At 43.9% G+C, this 17472-nt stretch overlaps 1 protein-coding gene across 1 annotated transcript in view; it reads left to right on the top strand.

Annotated features, from left to right (window-relative positions):
- LOC138952323 (RNA polymerase II-associated protein 1-like) overlaps positions 1 to 17472 on the top strand; it is a gene marked incomplete in the record, with an annotated part of 52453 nt that overhangs the window by 19005 nt on the left and 15976 nt on the right. Inside the window, 11 exon segments of the mRNA XM_070323961.1 lie at positions 3935 to 4036; positions 4946 to 5113; positions 5624 to 5785; positions 6217 to 6354; positions 8815 to 8884; positions 9256 to 9415; positions 10409 to 10510; positions 12084 to 12248; positions 12626 to 12755; positions 14390 to 14461; positions 14793 to 14902. Of these exon segments, the coding sequence (XP_070180062.1) occupies positions 3935 to 4036; positions 4946 to 5113; positions 5624 to 5785; positions 6217 to 6354; positions 8815 to 8884; positions 9256 to 9415; positions 10409 to 10510; positions 12084 to 12248; positions 12626 to 12755; positions 14390 to 14461; positions 14793 to 14902 (1379 nt within the window).

The following is a 17472-nucleotide window of genomic DNA, read 5'->3' as shown; positions in this document are numbered from 1 at the left end:
TGCTGTCTTTTCACGGCGTGATTTGCTGCTTTCTCAAGCAGGTTTTTCCCAGCAGTCCACTGTGGACTCGCTTCGTTCCTCGCCTTTTGTTGAGGGCTCTCTCCTGGGTAGAGTAGCTCTGGATGCAAGGCAGCGGGAAGTTCAGGAGGCTAAAGACAGACATCTCGTTGGGATTTCGTTTAAAACCCCAAAGAAATCTCAGTCTTCTTCTAGGCCTTTCTGGAGCAAGAAGCCGCCCAACGCCTCTCGTCCTAAGGAACAGGGAGATAAGGGCGCACCAGCTAAGGGTGCTCCTTATCCTAAGAAACCCTCGTTCGGGAAGGGGAGGGGTGGGGCTCGAAAGCCCTCCCCCCAATGAGGCTCTCCCGATCACATCACCCCTGTTCCCCCCACTTTTGTGGTGGCGGGGGGCCCCACCAGGGCCATTTCCATGTGGCAGGCGTTAGTGCACAGCCAATGGATTTTGCGGGTGGTGCGATCGGGATTCCGGCTGTTGTGGGAGGGGGAAAAGGCTCCCTTGACCAGGGTTCCTCCTCCCTTTCGTTTTCCGGCCAGCCCAGAGGCCAGAGCGGCCATAGAGACAGAGATCAGGTCTCTTTTGGCCAAAGAGGCTATAGAGGAGATTGTGGATCACTCATCGCCGGGGTTTTACGGACGCCTGTTTGTTGTGCCCAAGGCGTCGGGCCGCTGGAGGCCTGTTCTCGATCTTTCGGTCTTGAACAAGTTTCTGCGGAAGATCAAGTTTCGTATGGAAACGCCAGCTTCGGTCAGGGAGGCCCTACGCCGGGGAGATTGGGTGACTTCGGTGGATTTGACGGACGCCTACTTTCATATCCTTATGTATCAAGTGGACAGAAAGTGGCTCCGGTTCCGCTGGGGTCATCGGATCTTTCAATTCAGGGCTCTGCCCTTCGGGCTGTCCCTGGCCCCGTGGGTTTTCACTTTGGTGATCAGACAGTTGGCCGCGCTGATCAGGCAAAGAGGTATTCGTCTACGGACGTACCTCGACGACTGGTTGATTCTGAGTCAGAGTCAATCAGTGTGCCTCTTGAACACTCAGGTAGTGTTGAACCGGGCTCTGAGCCTGGGGTTCTCTGTGAACCAAGCGAAGTCGGAATTGACTCCCTCGCAGAGGTTTGTTTACCTCGGTATGGCGTTCGACACTGTCGCTTGGACGGTCCGGCCTACGCAGGAGAGGATTCAGAAGCTTCATGCTCTCATTTCGGCCGTGGCTGGCAGCCAGCAGGCTTCGGTGAGGGTCCTTACCTCGATTCTGGGCCAAATGGAATCTATGGCAACTCTGGTTCCCTTAGGGAGGGTGTACAAGAGGCCTTTCCAGGCTGCGCTCAGCTCTCTCTGGGAGCCGGCTTCGCAGGATTGGGACAAAATCGTCTCCACGCAGGGATGGTTCAGTCACGCGACGGCTCGGTGGCTGGACCTAGACTGGATCTCTCAGGGGGTCCCCATCTCTCTGCCCCCTCCGGACATAGACCTGTTTACGGATGCGTCTATGGCTGGGTGGGGGGCCCACATCGGGGGCCAGGCGGCCTCCGGTCTTTGGACTCAGGCCCAGCGTCTTTGGCATATCAATCGCCTGGAGTTGGAGGCTGTTTCCCTCGGTTTGCTTGCGTTTCTCCCTCTGGTGGGCGGCAGACATGTCCGGTTGCACACGGACAATACCACTGTCGCTGCCTACATCAACAAGCAGGGAGGAGCTCGGTCGTTTTCCCTGTCAGACAGGGCGTGCGAGGTTCTGGTGTGGTGCCACTCGCATCGGATCATGATCTCAGCAGAGTTCCTGCCGGGCAAGCTCAACGCTCTGGCGGATGCGCTCAGCAGGTCCTCTCAGGTGTTGCACACCGAATGGACGATCACTCACGGGGCGCTCCAACGCCTGTGGGCACAGGTGGAGAAGCCCATGATCGATCTTTTTGCAACGAGATTTTCAAAGAGACTTCCCATTTTCGTGTCTCCCTTTCCGGACACGGAAGCTTGGGCAAGCAATGCGTTGGAGATCTCGTGGAGCGGCCTTCAGGCCTACGCATATCCTCCCTTTCCTCTACTCAGCAGAGTGGTGAGGAAGGCCGAGCTGGATCGTCCGGAGCTCCTGCTGCTGGTAGCCCCCTGGTGGCCTTCCCAGCAGTGGTTTCCAGATCTGCTGTTGCTGGCAAAAGGGGTTCCGATCCCTCTAAATCTAGTGCGGGGAGAGCTCGTTCAGCCAAGAACAGGCATCCCGCACAGAGACCCGCAGGCCCTGCGCCTACACGTTTGGAGACTGTGAGGTCGGAACTGCGGAAATCTGGCGCTTCAGACTCTACGCTGGATTTGGTTTTTAAGGCGCATAGGTCCTCGACTGCGTCTGTGTATGCTTGCCATTGGGCCGCCTGGGCCAAGTGGTGTAGGGAGACGGGGGTCAATGCTGTGGCCCCGCGCTCGTTACAGGTGGCAAATCATCTTTCTTTTTTGTCTGCTCAGGGCAGTTCGGCCTCTGCTTTGAGAGTCCGACGTTCTGCTATATCTGCTACTCTGAGACAGATAGGCAGATTGATTAACGTTAACGGAGTGATTGCTAGTGTGATCAAAGGGGCCGCTCTCCAGGAAGCGCAGAGACGGACCTCTGTCCCGGCATGGGACTTATTTTTGGTTTTAGAATATTTGCGTTCTGTGGCGTTTGAGCCTTTGCAGGCTGCTAGCCTGACTGATTTAACACGCAAGACGGTTTTTCTGCTTCTTCTGGCTACTGCTCGGCGAGGCAGTGAGATACATGCCTTGTCGGGTCTGTCGGAAGACATCGCGTTTGAGCGAGATGGTTCAATGTCGCTTCATTTCCGGCCTGGGTTTCTCGCGAAAAATCAAAAGCCAGGCCAATCCCCGCCCGTGGTCCGAGTTCCCCCGCTTGGAACTATTCTAGCTTCGCACGATCCGGACTTAGCTAACTGTCCAGTTAGGGCCTTGAAGTCTTACTTGGCTCGCACTCAGTTGGTTAGGGCCAAAAGCCAAAAACTTTTGTTCATTTCATTGAACACGAAACATGACAGGGACATATCGAAATTGACCCTTACAAGATGGGTGGCAACCCTCATTAGACGAGCATATGAGTGGTGGCTCTCTCAGGAGAGGGGGGGGCGTTCAGTCCTTCCTCTGACATCAGCTCGAGTACATGAGGCCAGAGCCTGGGCGTCCTCTGTGGCCGTCTTACGTTCAGGGCGATTAAGCGATGTCTTGCAGACTGCTTACTGGAAGTCAGATGATGTCTTCATCAGCTTCTACCTTCGTGACATCTCTTGCACGCGTCTGGATGGCTCCAGTGCTTTGCCGGCTTTGGTGGCTGCAGGGCAGGTGCTTGCAAGGACATAAGTAAGTTCCCTCCGCCTTTAGGAGGAATCTGCATTCATAAGAATTGGAGTAAGAATATGTGATTAAATCGAAAATTTTTAATTAAATTTTGATTTAATATAATATACTTACCCAATTCTTATAGTTAATACCCTCCCATCCGTCCCCGCTGGATTATGTCCTTGGGGGTTTGTTTGACTAATAGTCTCGAATGAACATTACGGATGCTGGCGCTCACGTGGTGCGCAGGGTGTTATGGGTAACCGAGCAAGGTCAGGCCATAGCAACGGCTATGGCGTCGCTTTTAGCTTGGTTACCACCCTACTAAGGGCAGGTAATTTGAGAGGTTTTTCGACATCTAGCATGTGGGACTAAAGTCAATGCATTCATAAGAATTGGGTAAGTATATTATATTAAATCAAAATTTAATTAAAAATTTTCGATTTCTTAACACTTTTGGTCTTTGATGAGCCCCAGTGTTATGAAGAAACGAACTGAGGTTGATTGACAGAATTTGTGTTGCTCATATGTTATGTACTTTCAGAGCCAATGTGTTGAAGTCATAGTGCTAATATTTTCTGATTTTCTGTTTCTGCAGAGAGCAGGCTACAGCATTGGAGAGCTGTTTCAGCTTGCATGCAGTACAAATATCCAACAGCGGGTGTTAGCTTTGAACACGCTGGGAAACGTCATACAAAAGGTTTGTTGGTGGTCAGTTCACTGTGTCAGTCATGAAATTTAAAGCATTTAGTTACATCTTACTAACTGATTCTTACCAACATAAAGCAAATTATTTCTGACAAATCACTTAACCCTTTCGCTGCCAATCAAAACTTGCGTATGTGCATTCCTGACTGCCAGGGAATATTGGAGTTCGGGGTGTAATAATTCACAAAAAATTCTAGCTCCAAACTGGCAGTAGGTAGGTAAGTAAAACTTATGTTATTTTTAAGGGAAATTGAACCAAGAATCTGTTTTTAGTGTCTAATCATGGAAATAATAATTAGTTTGGCTTATAATGATGTTTAAATATGAACTTTTGAAAAATCAGTCCGGCGCATCTTCCGGTGCCTGTGGATCAAACACAGGTGGCTGTTTTGCTTGCTCCAAGAAAGGATTATAATCACTATCATCTACCTGTTTCCAACGAATCGTCCGAAAGAAGATCTCCCCCTTCCCCTGTCAGTATCCATAATCATTTGCACCGCCTGTAGCGTCAGTCCGGCTTTGTTTTTCCCTACTAGGGCCCGGTCGACTGTCACCGTTAGCCATTTTGACGAGTCGAGATTTCTCTCCCCTACCCTGTCGCCAAGGCCGAAAATAGCCTTCAGAAGCAAAACCGCGTCACCATTTATGTTTATTCATGAGAATGAGGTATCCTACCAAGCCATTGGCTGCTATTTGTGTGTCAGCAGTGACGTAGCATTTCTGGAAAATCCCGGAACGGAGAAGACGGGTTTACCCGTCCTAAGGCGCTGCGGCTGCACAAGCGCATGACGGGTATACCCGTCCTAAGGCAGTCAAGTGGTTAATTGTGAATATTAAAACAGGATATTTTTTTAATTAATTCAGTCAAGGTCTTATCCTACTATTTCTTTTGTGTCGACAGGCAAAGGAGGGATCTTTGGACGACTTCATCCAGACTCCGATCCTGCCCAGCATTCTGGATGGGGGTGTCATCTTTCTGCTTCGCTGGGCTTGTGATGACTCAGTAGATGCTGTTGTAGCTGCTGCTGTATCTACATTGTGTGCACTGATGTGTAACCCTGCGGATGATGTGAGTGATGTGGACAGTTGTAAAGGTAGAAGTAGGGTTTATTGCTACAGACCTACCTTTTCCACGATAATGCTTCGCAAAAAAAATGTGATGTGAGATTACGTGTTCTCCTCTTTTTGCCGTATTGTGACTGTTCTAGTGTAAGGAATTATCATAATTCATTTGTTTCTAGTACTCTGGTAACACTACCGTAGCTAGACAGCCTTTAAATTGTTGCATGCCCCAAAGAATTACCTGCAAGTTATACATGTACAAGAGTTGTTTCTGTAACATCAAACTGTGAATGCTGAGAGGTGTACAAGCATATACTCCCAAAGGAACAAACAAGTGCAGTGAGAGAGAGGGAGTATGCACATGCACTTGCATGTACAAAGGATGCAGACAAACACATGAACGCGGATTTATTTCTCGTTGTCTTTTTTTCTACTTACAACTCAAATCATATCCTATGTTTGCATTGCCTGTGCCATTAAAAAGTGTAATGCATTCATACTTTTTTTTTGTCAACAGAGTGCGCTTGACCAAGTTTCTCCATGGCACCAAGGACTTGCGGTGCCTGCCATGACTCCTGGTGCCACAGTTCAGCTGATGCATCAGGAGAGAATGGAAGAAGATGAAGACAACAAGGCTCAGGAAACAGACGCTGATGTGGCCAAGAGAGACCTAATTCAGGTACAGTATTTGGAAACAAAATCTTCTCCCACTTTAGCCAACCTTCTTTCCACTGGTTGGTACTGTAATACTTTTAAGGTGAGGACTGCTTTTTAGTTGTCGAAGGCAGAGTGAGTGTGTGTGTGTGTGTGCGTGTGTGTTTCTGCACGCGGGTGTGCATTGGTGCGTGCAGGCATGCGGGTGGGTGTGTGTGTGTGTGTTATATTTGTTGAGTTTTATGTTGTACAGTATTGTGGGGATGCTGGCAGCAGCGGTGGCAATGTCTTTGTTTGTACCGAAGTCTGATTGTCCGACTCGTGGCTGCGTGCACAGTAACAGTAAAGTAACCCTTGCCCGCGCAAACCGTAGTTCAACCAGAGTAATGCATCTTGCATTGTGTAAGTATTAGGTATTAGGTAAGTGTAAGTAATTTCGTTGTCTTCTTGCTACAGGGTTTGGTAACTCGGATGATGCTGATCGAACGTCTGTTCTACATTCTGGACTCGAGACAGCCTCAGGCACCAACTGTTGTGTCCATTCTGCATATTCTGACCAAGGTGGCTCGCCATAGCACACAGCTGGCCTATGAGGTACATTGATGTCACTATTCCTTTTTGATGTTGAAGGCCCAGTTTGCTTCAGATCTGATCAGGCTTATACAAAATTAATTCATAAAAAAAAAAATCAAATTTGTCAGGGTGTTGATTTTTGGTGTGTGACCAAGTAGAGGGATGGTCTTATTTATATATATATACGACTTGTGTGTGTGTGTGTGTGTGTGTGTGTGTGTGTGTGTGTGTGTGTGTGTGTGTGTGTGTGTGTGTGTGTGTGGTGTGTGTGTGTGTGTGTGTGTGTGTGTGTGCGCGCGCGCCTTCGTGTGCGAGGCTGGTACTACAAATTGTTCATACGAAATGACAAACACAGGTTACAAGCGATAACGCGCAAAAATACTGGTTTATTACTTTACATCTGATCAGTATTGTATATTGATTACAGTACTACGTATTGCGTAATTCAGTATTGCATATTGCGGTAAAAAAACTAAACAGAAAGAAAAAGAGAAAAGAAAACAAAGTATTAGACATGGCAAAGATATAAAAAAAATGCATAAACAAAACACAAGAAACAAAAAGGGAAAAATAAACAATCACAAAACAGGCGAAGACAAACAGACAAGAAAGTTACAATACCAAACACTCGTTGGTTAATCCTTTAACAGTACGAAAGGATTACATTCCTTACGTTAAACAATACAATAAACACTAAGAATACTCGAGAAATTTAGCATGAATACGTTTAAATCCAAAATGGCTATGTTAAGGAAAATACAAAACGTTGACTCATCAGGCCAGGAATACAATAGCAAACTGTCATACTAAAAAGTCTCTAAACGACAACATTCCTGCGTTAATCAAAGTCACAAACAAGATATTTCCTCATCCAAATTTCCCCCAATAACGTTATTAGAAATAAGCCCGTTTACAAACGATCACCACAGACCGCAAGCTCTTTTACCTAAATTCCTTTAACGTAAGGCTAGGATAAGTCAGAGAAAACGTTTCACTTCGAACTTCGTTAACCACAGAAAACACAAGTTATTATACAAATTAGCCACTTTCTAGCATCTACAAATCATTGCTGTACGGTTCACGAAACTAGAATAGTTGAACACACAATAAAGAAACACTACAACATGTCAGACTTTCAACTCACGTTATACATAAACAACTCACAAAGTCATTACAAAATGGCGACCAAAATACAACACAAACAAGTAACAACAAAATTACCTTGTGCGCTGTGTGGGTTGACCAGAGTACCAAAACTGTAGCCTCTCAACGAAGGGCACAAAACAATTCACAACTTTCGATAAAACTGTATCCAAAACACGTTCACGTTGACTTTAAGACATTACAAGAAGAACTCCATCAGCTCACTTGCTAACTTTGATACGTTACATAAAACATCCAAACTGTTCACGTTGACTTTAAGACATGACAAGAAGAACTCCATCAGCTCTCTTGCTAACTTTGATACGTTACATAAAACATCCAAACTCTTCCATAAAAACCCTCAGATCGACTGAAGAGAGGAAGTCAAACAGTAATATTTATAGAAAACAAAAACCTAACATAGAATAGTTATTCAAAAGTCAAAGGTCACCATATTGACCAACCAACAACATTCCTAAGACAGAATCGGGTGAGACTACTATTTTACCAATCAGTAACCGATCACGCACTTCGTGCATGCTCAAAACTTAAAACGGCATATTTTACAGAAAGAAGATCAAGGAACTAGCTGACATCACACGTATTCTAAAGCTTACAACGCAGTTTCGCAGGGCTGACTCCAAAACCAGGACACGGAAAAGAGCACGTGAAGCTCACGCGTATTCTAAAACAAACGACGCAGTTTTGCAACGCTCCGACCAAAACCAGGTCACAACAAGGAGCACGTGAGTCTCACACGTAAAAAATAGTTAAATAACGCTCCACAAAAAACAGGTCACAACAAGGTGCCATGATAACACGGTCCACTTGCTTCACACCGTAAAATGGCTTGAGCAAACGTAATTACAACAAAAAATAGGTGAATGCATGCCACATCGGCATGCACGGTGTGTGTGTGTGTGTGTCTGTGTCTGTGTGTGTGTGTGTGTGTGTGTGTGATTTTTTTTTATGAATTAATTTTGTATAAGGCACCATATCACTGTGCGCAAAAAGCACCCAGGCTGTTCATTTCTGGTATGTGACCATGTGGAGGGATTGTCAGATCTGAGACGGTGAGGTGAACTGTTTTGTCGAGTGGAGTGGGCCTTTATGTTAGTGAGTACTCGCTTAATTTTTGTTTGTTGCTGATTATAGTCATTGGGGGGTATTTAGTACACTAATGTAAAGGTTGGAAATGTTAAGATTTTTTTTTATAGGAACATTGCTGAATTATTGTATGTGCATCAAGAGACATTCCAGCTTTTGTGAAATGGTCTTTGAGTTACTCACATTTAAGCTTTTAGTTTGGTTTTGTAATCATTTTTCTTTTACACACAGGTTGCAAGAAATGCCAGGCTGATGAAATTGATTTTCAGACAGTTTCTGCCCACCACTTGGAAGCCACAAGGTATGTTCAAAAACAGATTGTTCATGCAAGTGAGTAAGTCTTCTTTTTTTTTTAATGGATGTTTTTCCAAAATTGTTGGCATGGTGACAGGAACGCAGATGAGGAAGCAGAAAAGGTAATACTTTAAACGGAAGGGAAAGTTCTGTAACAACATTCATCATTTTGCATACACAGAGGTCTTCTTATTGTAGATTTGTATCTTACACTGTCTTTGAAGCACTTCACAGGAGAGCCCCCTGGTAAAAGTAGACCAACTGGTATTTTCAATTCCCTTGGTCCAAGTAGAATAGCTAAAGCAACGAGTGAAAAACAAATTTAGATATAAGTGTATGTGGTAGGTTGCTGAAGTAGAAATCTCTGCTGTTTTGCAGATGACCAGAAGACAGTGTCCAGTGTCTATGGCCGACCGCTAGCAGCAGCCATGCAGTTTGTGGGCAGTTTGTGTCAGGCTGGGAGACACATCGCATCCTCTCTTCTGTCGTCGTACCCACTGGGCAAGACACTGCTGCGCTACTTGGCTGTTGGCACTGAGTTCGTTTACATTATATTTTGATGCATTAAAGGCTAAGAAAACATTCCTCGTTTGATACCCTGATTAAGCCTATTTTTTTCCTTCCGACACAGAAGATTTGGGTTTTTTACCCTTCAAAAAAAATTCCATAACAAGAGGCGAAGCCTTCAAGGCTCACGTAAGAAATCGACAAACAGTAACACAAACTCAATCACTCCGTCACACATACACACACACACACACACACACACACACACACACACACACACACACACACACACACACACACACACACACACACACACACACACACACACACACACACACACACAGTAAGCATAGGTGAAACTGTGCAAGAAAGCGAGACCCTGGATCTGCCAAGTAGTCTCGGCCCGCTCACAATAACAATGACCGAGACGTTCAGTAATTCCTTTGCGTGACGTCTAACCCTCTTACGTCATAATGTGACGTCTTCAAATAGTTTCTATCACACACGTCAAACACTTTTGACCGAGACTGACGTAATCCATAGACTCGGAAATGTTAAAGTTTCTATCACACACACACACACACACGCACGCACGCACGCACGCACGCACGCACGCACAGACAGACAAAGTTTATCATCGCATAGGCTACACTTACGTGAGCCAAAAATGACAAAAATTGATTTTGCTGATGTAACTTACAAGGAAAGTTACTCTTCTCTGACATACAAGGGACACAGCTCGCACAATTTTAGGCAAATAAAAAGCAACATGCCCCTGTGTATATAAAAAATGAACTTCTGAAATGGGGGGGGGGGGGGGGGGGGGGCTTTAAAGGTTGGGCTCCACTGCAATTGAATAGGGTTACAAGTGAACAAGACAGTGGAAGATTTGCATCCAGAACTTGCTTCTGTCCTTTGGTTGGTGCCTTATTTCTTTTTGTTTTACTCATTATGTTTGATGCCAATATTATTTGTTATAATCACTCGTAGGAACACTTTAAGTGTGTACTGATGTGTGTTTCAGTGAGCTTCAACTGTTGCCTCTGGAGGCAGAAAACTTGCACAAGGAGAGCTGCAACACCTGGAGAATACTGCTGAGTTATGGTTTGGCAGGGGATGTCTACATGTAAGAATTATTTATTTTTAATTTTTATTGAGTCACTTGAGAAAAAGTGACTCTATGTAATCGGTCAGTGTTAGTCTGTCCGGCCGGCCGTCCGGCCGGCCGTCCGGCCGGCCGGCCGTCCGTAGACACCACCTTAACGTTGGACTTTTCTCGGAAACTATCAAAGCGATCGGGCTCATATTTTGTGTAGTCGTGACCTCCAATGACCTCTACACTTTAACGATGGTTTCGTTGACCTTTGACCTTTTTCAAGGTCACAGGTCAGCGTCAAAGGAAAAATTAGACATTTTATATCTTTTCTCGGAAACTATCAAAGCGATCGGGCTCATATTTTGTTTAGTCGTGACCTCCAATGACCTCTACACTTTAACGATGGTTTCGTTGACCTTTGACCTTTTTCAAGGTCACAGGTCAGCGTCAAAGGAAAAATTAGACATTTTATATCTTTGACAAAGTTCATCGGATGTGATTGAAACTTTGTAGGATTATTCTTTACATCAAAGTATTTACATCTGTAGCCTTTTACGAACGTTATCAGAAAAACAAGGGAGATAACTAGCCTTTTCTGTTCGGCAACACACAACTTAACGTTGGGCTTTTCTCGGAAACTATAAAAGTGACCGGGCTCAAATTTTATGTGAACGTGACTCATTGTGTTGTGAATAGCAATTTCTTCCTGTCCATCTGATGCCTCATATAATATTCAGAACTGCGAAAGTGACTCGATCGAGCGTTTGCTCTTCTTGTTTATTGATTTATTGATTTATTTATTTTTATTTTATTTTTTTATTTATTCATTTTTTAAAAATATTTTTATGGACCAATGACATTTGATTGGCTCTATGACCCTTTCCAAATTTATTTCTGTACCATCTGTGGCATGAGGAAAGGTGGTTATGCAATACTGTTTGCATTATATTATAAAGCATGCTTCTCAAGAATAACTATCGTTTCCTTCCCCTCAAGCTTTATCATCATAAAGGTGACCTAAACTCCCCCAAGACACACTTTCATGTTGTGCAATCGCCAATAAAGTGTAAATTAAGGGTATTTTATATTCTGTTTGTTAGATAGTCAGATCTGAGAAACAAAGGGAAGTAAGTGCTCTAATGCATACACCATCTGCAATAGACCCTATCGCTATTCCAAGCTGTCGTAAGCTCTCGCAAACTTTAGAGTATAGCAAAGCATGTGGTACAGCGATCTCGCACGAGCTGCAAAAGCTTGAGGTTCGAAGTTCTCGCGACGTTCAAAACATAACAAAGAGCGTGTCTTGCGGATATCTCGCGAGAGCTGCTCAGATACCGAAAGTGTAAGATAGAGTAAGTGAGAAGTATGGTGAACAAATCTTCTGGCACCTAAGAGAATAACAAGTATTGATCTGAACAAGGGAATTTCATTCTTTCATGCTTGTTTAAAATTCTCATTGTTAAATAGTAGATTTGAATATCAAGGAATCAAGTCTTGTACAGTTTGTTTATCCAGGAAAACAGTATTTCAGTATGTTGTAGCCATTTGTTATTGGCTCAATCATTTTCCCTGAGTGTATTATTATGATTGAATGCCTTTTCAGGGAAATGTATGAAGCCATCATGAACCAGACTCGAGAAGTTGTGTCCAGGACATCAGACTTGACAAAGCAGCAACCAACAAAGAGAGACGTTTGCCTTGTGTCTGTGCTGGAGTCTGTACTGCCTGTTGCCGCAATTACTTCTACAAGGCCAAACTTCAACCAAGGGTGAGAGAATGTGTGAGGGTGTTGGTGAGAAAGAGAGACAGACAGACAGACAGACAGACACGAACAAAGAATCAAAGAGAGATAGACAGGCAGACAGAGATAGACGGAGAGAGACAAAAAAGAGAGTGAGACGGACAGACAGAGTGGGAGAGAGCTCGTGCATGCATATGAAAATGTTTGTGCACAAGTGCATGTGTACGACAGAAAGCATCTTAGCTAACCTGCGGTCTCAAAAGAAGTGGTCGCCTTTTTCCCAAATTGCAGTCACAACCCATCCGTCCTTAATACTTTCCTGCAAACGTTTTTTTTCTTCTGAATGAGATGAAATGGTTTTAGGCTTGCACACAATTTCAATTGTTGAACAAGAATCTTTGCAGTGAATCAGGTGTAACAGAAACAGCCGTGACCAGCTCTGCCAGTTGGAGTTGTGTGGAGGGCATGTTTGGTCTGGTCAGATTGTGTGCTGAAAGGTGCTTGAAACACGTGGGTCAGCATTATACACAGCAGGTGAGCGCTAACTTTGTCTTCTTTTCTTTCTTTCTTTCTTTCTTTCTTTCTTTCTTTCTTTCTTTCTTTCTTTCTTTTTTTCTCCCCGTGTACACTACATTGGGTGTGCACGTTAAAGATCCCACGATTGACAAAAGGGTCTTTCCTGGCAAAATTGCTTAGGCACAGTTAATAATTGTCTACCTATACCCGTGTGACTTGGAATAATAGGCCGTGAAAGGTAAATATGCGCCGAAATGGCTGCAATCTACTGGCCGTATAAAATTTCATCTCACACGGCATCACTGCAGAGCGCCTAGAACTGTACCCACGGAATATGCGCGATATAAGACTCATTGATTGATTTTTACATTTAGTCAAGTTTTGACTAAATGTTTTAACGTAGAGGGGGGAATCGAGACGAGGGTCGTGGTGTGTGTGTGTGTATGTGTGTCTGTCTGTGTGTGTGTGTGTGTAGAGCGATTCAGACCAAACTACTGGACCGATCTTTATGAAATTTGATGTGAGAGTTCCTGGGAATGATCTCCCCGGACGTTTTTTTCTTTTTTTCGATAAATATCTTTGATGACGTCATATCCGGCTTTTTGTAAAAGTTGAGGCGGCACTGTCACACCCTCATTTTTCAATCAAATTGATTGAAATTTTGGCCCAGCAATCTTCGACGAAGGCCGGACTTCGGTATTGCATTTCAGCTTGGTCATTAAAAATCTGAAAATTGTAAAAAAAAAAAATTGTTTTTAAAACGATCCAAATTTACGTTTATCTTATTCTTTATCATTTTCTGATTCCAAAAACATATAAATATGTTATATTTGGATTAAAAACAAGCTCTGAAAATTAAAAATACAAAAATTACTATAAAAATAAAATTTCCGAAATCGATTTAAAAACAATTTCATCTTATTCCTTGTGGGTTCCTGATTCCAAAAACATATAGATGTGATATGTTTGGATTAAAAACACGCTCAGAAAGTTAAAAAGAATAGAGATAAAGAAAAGCGTGCTATCCTTCTCAGCGCAACTACTACCCCGCTCTTCTTGTCAATTTCACTGCCATTGCATCGAGCGGTGGACTGACGATGCTACGAGTATACGCTCTTGCTGTAAAAATGCAGTGAGTTCAGTTTCATTCTGTTAGTTCGACAGCTTGACTAAATGTTGTAATTTCGCATTACGCGACTTGTTTTCTTTCTTTCTTTCTTTCTTTCTTTCTTTCTTTCTTTCTCATTCTTTCTGATTCTCTTTTCTCTTGTTTCTTTTTTCAAGGAACTATAGAGAGTCAGTTTTGTTTGTTTTGCATTTGACATTGGTTGAAGGCATAACTTCTCTGTGTAGAGAGTCAGTTTTTTGTTGTTGTGCATTTGACATTGGTTGAAGGCATAACATCTCTGTGTAGAGAGTCAGTTTTTGTTGTTGTGCATTTGACATTGGTTGAAGGCATAACATCTCTGTGTAGAGAGTCAGTTTTTGTTGTTGTGCATTTGACATTGGTTGAAGGCATAACATCTCTGTGTAGAGAGTCAGTTTTTGTTGTTGTGAATTTGACATTGGTTTGACTTAACATCTCTGTGTATGTTGTTACTAAGATGGTGATTAAAATGTTGTTGATAAGATATGATTACTTGTTCTGCCAGAAAGGAGATCTGCAGTTCCCCGCAGTGTGTCTGAACTTCCTTGCCACATACCACAGCAAGTGGGATGGACAGGTCAGTTGTAGAACACATGCTTCGTGTTGTCTTTGTTCCTTGCCACATACCACAGCAAGTGGGATGGACAGGTCAGTTGTAGAACACATGCTTCGTGTTGTCTTTGTTCCTTGCCACATACCACAGCAAGAGGGATGGACAGGTCAGTTGTAGATTACGATAGTGTATTACTACCTGCAAAACAAAGGGACGTGAGCAGTCTAAATGCATACGACATGTGTTTTACTACGTTGCTAAGTTTAAGAAAAGTGTTATTGCAATCAATTTGTATGTGTTCTTTGTCTTAATCTGCCCCATTCTGCAGCATTGACAACTGTTGTATCTCTTTCAGTCCAAGGATAATGCAGTTGACTTCCTGCAGCAGGTGGAGCAGTTCTGCACCAACACTCTCCAGCCTTTTCTCAAGTCCTGGGGCTTCTCATCCATTGTAGGAAACCTCAGGTACACAAAACAGTTCCCATGGTACAGTGGAACGCCCTCTTTAAGACCTAAAAAGTATAAGAATACCTGCTATTCCGACTTGGTCGTTTGACAGACGTTTTCTTCCACACAAGATTACGTTGATTGTCTAACGAAGCCGTCAGGCTGAGTTAGACATCAGCTAATCGAGTGTTGAAGAAAACTCTGTCACACGACCAAGTCGGAATAGCATTTATGTCTCACAGCTTCAACAGAGGAGAGAACAAACACGTTTTGTGTACTCAAGCTTGACAAACCTAAACACAGGAGCAGCCATTGTGGAGAGATCTACTTTTTGACAGAAGTGACCGAACAACTGTGAATGACGTCTCGGTGTATGTGAATGACGTCACAGTCATTGTCACAGTCTGTATCTTTTGAAGCATCGCATTCTTCATGACGTCTTTCTGTGTCTGCATCCGCGAAATGTTTGTTCATTCCGGAATCTTTGTCATCTATGTTCAGAACTCTGTCCTTATAGTGTCAGACTAACAGGCCTCCTGAGCGAGCCACTTTCCAAGGGAGGCTAAACACTGCTGAAAAGGGAGGTAATCTTAAATAACGTGGCCTTGAAGAGGATTTTCACTGTATAGAATACAGTTTAAGGATTTGGGTACAGGCAATACTGCAGAGGTGAACGATCATGATGGGGTTATTTTTTTTATTTTTTTTTCCTCACAGTTGTGGGGAATAACCTCAATAGGAAGGGGGAGTGTCAGATTAACAAATGTTGCAGTGACTGTTTTGGGTTGATAAATCTTGACTGTTGTCCCTAGTAAAATCATTGCTTATTTCAGCTCCAGAATTTATGGGATATTCCTGGAAGGGTGTTAGAAAGAGAACAGGATTGTATGATCTTTTAGGAGCAACGTGTATGTGGTTTCCTGGCACTTTACAACTGGCTGTGACAGTGAATATTGTTATGTCTTGCTGTTCAGTTAAACCTGTCTATAACGACCACTCAAGGGACCAACCGAAAATCCCCCCGCGGGTTAGGGGGAAGAATTTACCCGATGCTCCCCAGCATGTCGTAAGAGGCGACTAACGTATTCTGTTTCTCCTTTTACCCTTGTTAAGTGTTTCTTGTATAGAATATAGTCGATGTTTGTAAAGATTTTAGTCAAGCAGTATGTAAGAAATGTTAAGTCCTTTGTACTGGAAACTTGCATTCTCCCAGTAAGGTAATATATTGTACTACGTTGCAAGCCCCTGGAGCAATTTTTGATTAGTGCTTTTGTGAACAAGAACCAATTAATAAGTGGCTCTATTCCATCTCCCTCCCCCCCCCCCCCCCCCCCCCCCCCCTTTTCCCATCGCGATATAACCTTCGTGGTTGAAAACGACGTTAAACACCAAGTAAAGAAAGACCAACCGAAAATGGTTGTTACAGACAGGTGGTCACTATGGAAAGGGAAATTTTATAGAAGAAAACTTGTCAGGGATCCTTTGGAGTGGTCGTTTAAGGCAGGTAGTATGGTTGTCTAGATGTGGTCGCCAGGGTTGGTTCGACCATATCTTATAGGTGCTCTAAATGTTCATAGCACGGTAATAAGAAAGATGCATAGAGTGTACTACTCCAGTTGCCAGTTGTAAGGAAATGGTAAATCTTTCAAGCTTTTCCAGCATTCTTCGTGCAATTTTGATGATGTGTATTTGTGCAGTGCTTCATCCAACGTCGTCTCAGCGTCAGACGACAAAAGACGAGAAGTGTCACGCTGTCTGCCAGAGCTTGGCTGTGACGGTCACGCGTTGCGAGTACCTGTGGTCAGCGAATCGAGTCCTGTAGGGTTTCTGCTGGCGCTGACACGTCTGGTGTACACTCTGTGCAAAGTCCACAAAGGTGTTGTGGAGCAGGTGAGAGAAAATGTGTAGCTGTTTTCTCGCGTGGCTATTAAAACCCTTTGCGTCTCATAACATGGGAATTAACTCCGTCAATTTCAACAACAACAAAATTTAAATCATAGAGAAGTAACCACTGCTTGTTTTCCAAATTAAAGAACGCCGAAAGGTCACAGGAAGCTGATAGAAATAGAAACTGGATGAGATATCAATCAATCAATCAATCAATGACGCTTATATCGCGCATATTCCGTGGGTACAGTTCTAGGCGCTCTGCAGTGATGCCGTGTGAGATGAAATTTTATACGGCCAGTAGATTGCAGCCATTTCGGCGCATATTTACCTTTCACGGCCTATTATTCCAAGTCACACGGGTATAGGTAGACAATTATTAACTGTGCCTAAGCAATTTTGCCAGGAAAGACCCTTTTGTCAATCGTGGGATCTTTAACGTGCACACCCAATGTAGTGTACACGGGGGGAGGGTTCGGACACCGAAGAGAGTCTGCACACAAAGTTGACTCTGAAATAAATTTCCGCCGAACCTGGGATCGAACTCACGCTGACAGCGGCCAACTGAATACAAATCCAGCGCGCTACCAACTGAGCTATATCCCCGCCCCATATGATTGATAGGTAGCAATGTGTACAGCTGGCGTTTCCAAGATCTGCATATTGGTCTTAGAGCGGGCAACAGTGGGCACTCAGGGAGG

The sequence above is a fragment of the Littorina saxatilis genome, linkage group LG17 (assembly GCF_037325665.1).
Source record: "Littorina saxatilis isolate snail1 linkage group LG17, US_GU_Lsax_2.0, whole genome shotgun sequence".
Classification (NCBI taxonomy): Eukaryota; Metazoa; Mollusca; class Gastropoda; order Littorinimorpha; family Littorinidae; genus Littorina; species Littorina saxatilis.
The sequence above is the reverse complement of the archived record's forward strand: the minus strand, read 5'-3'. Positions and strand labels throughout refer to the sequence as shown.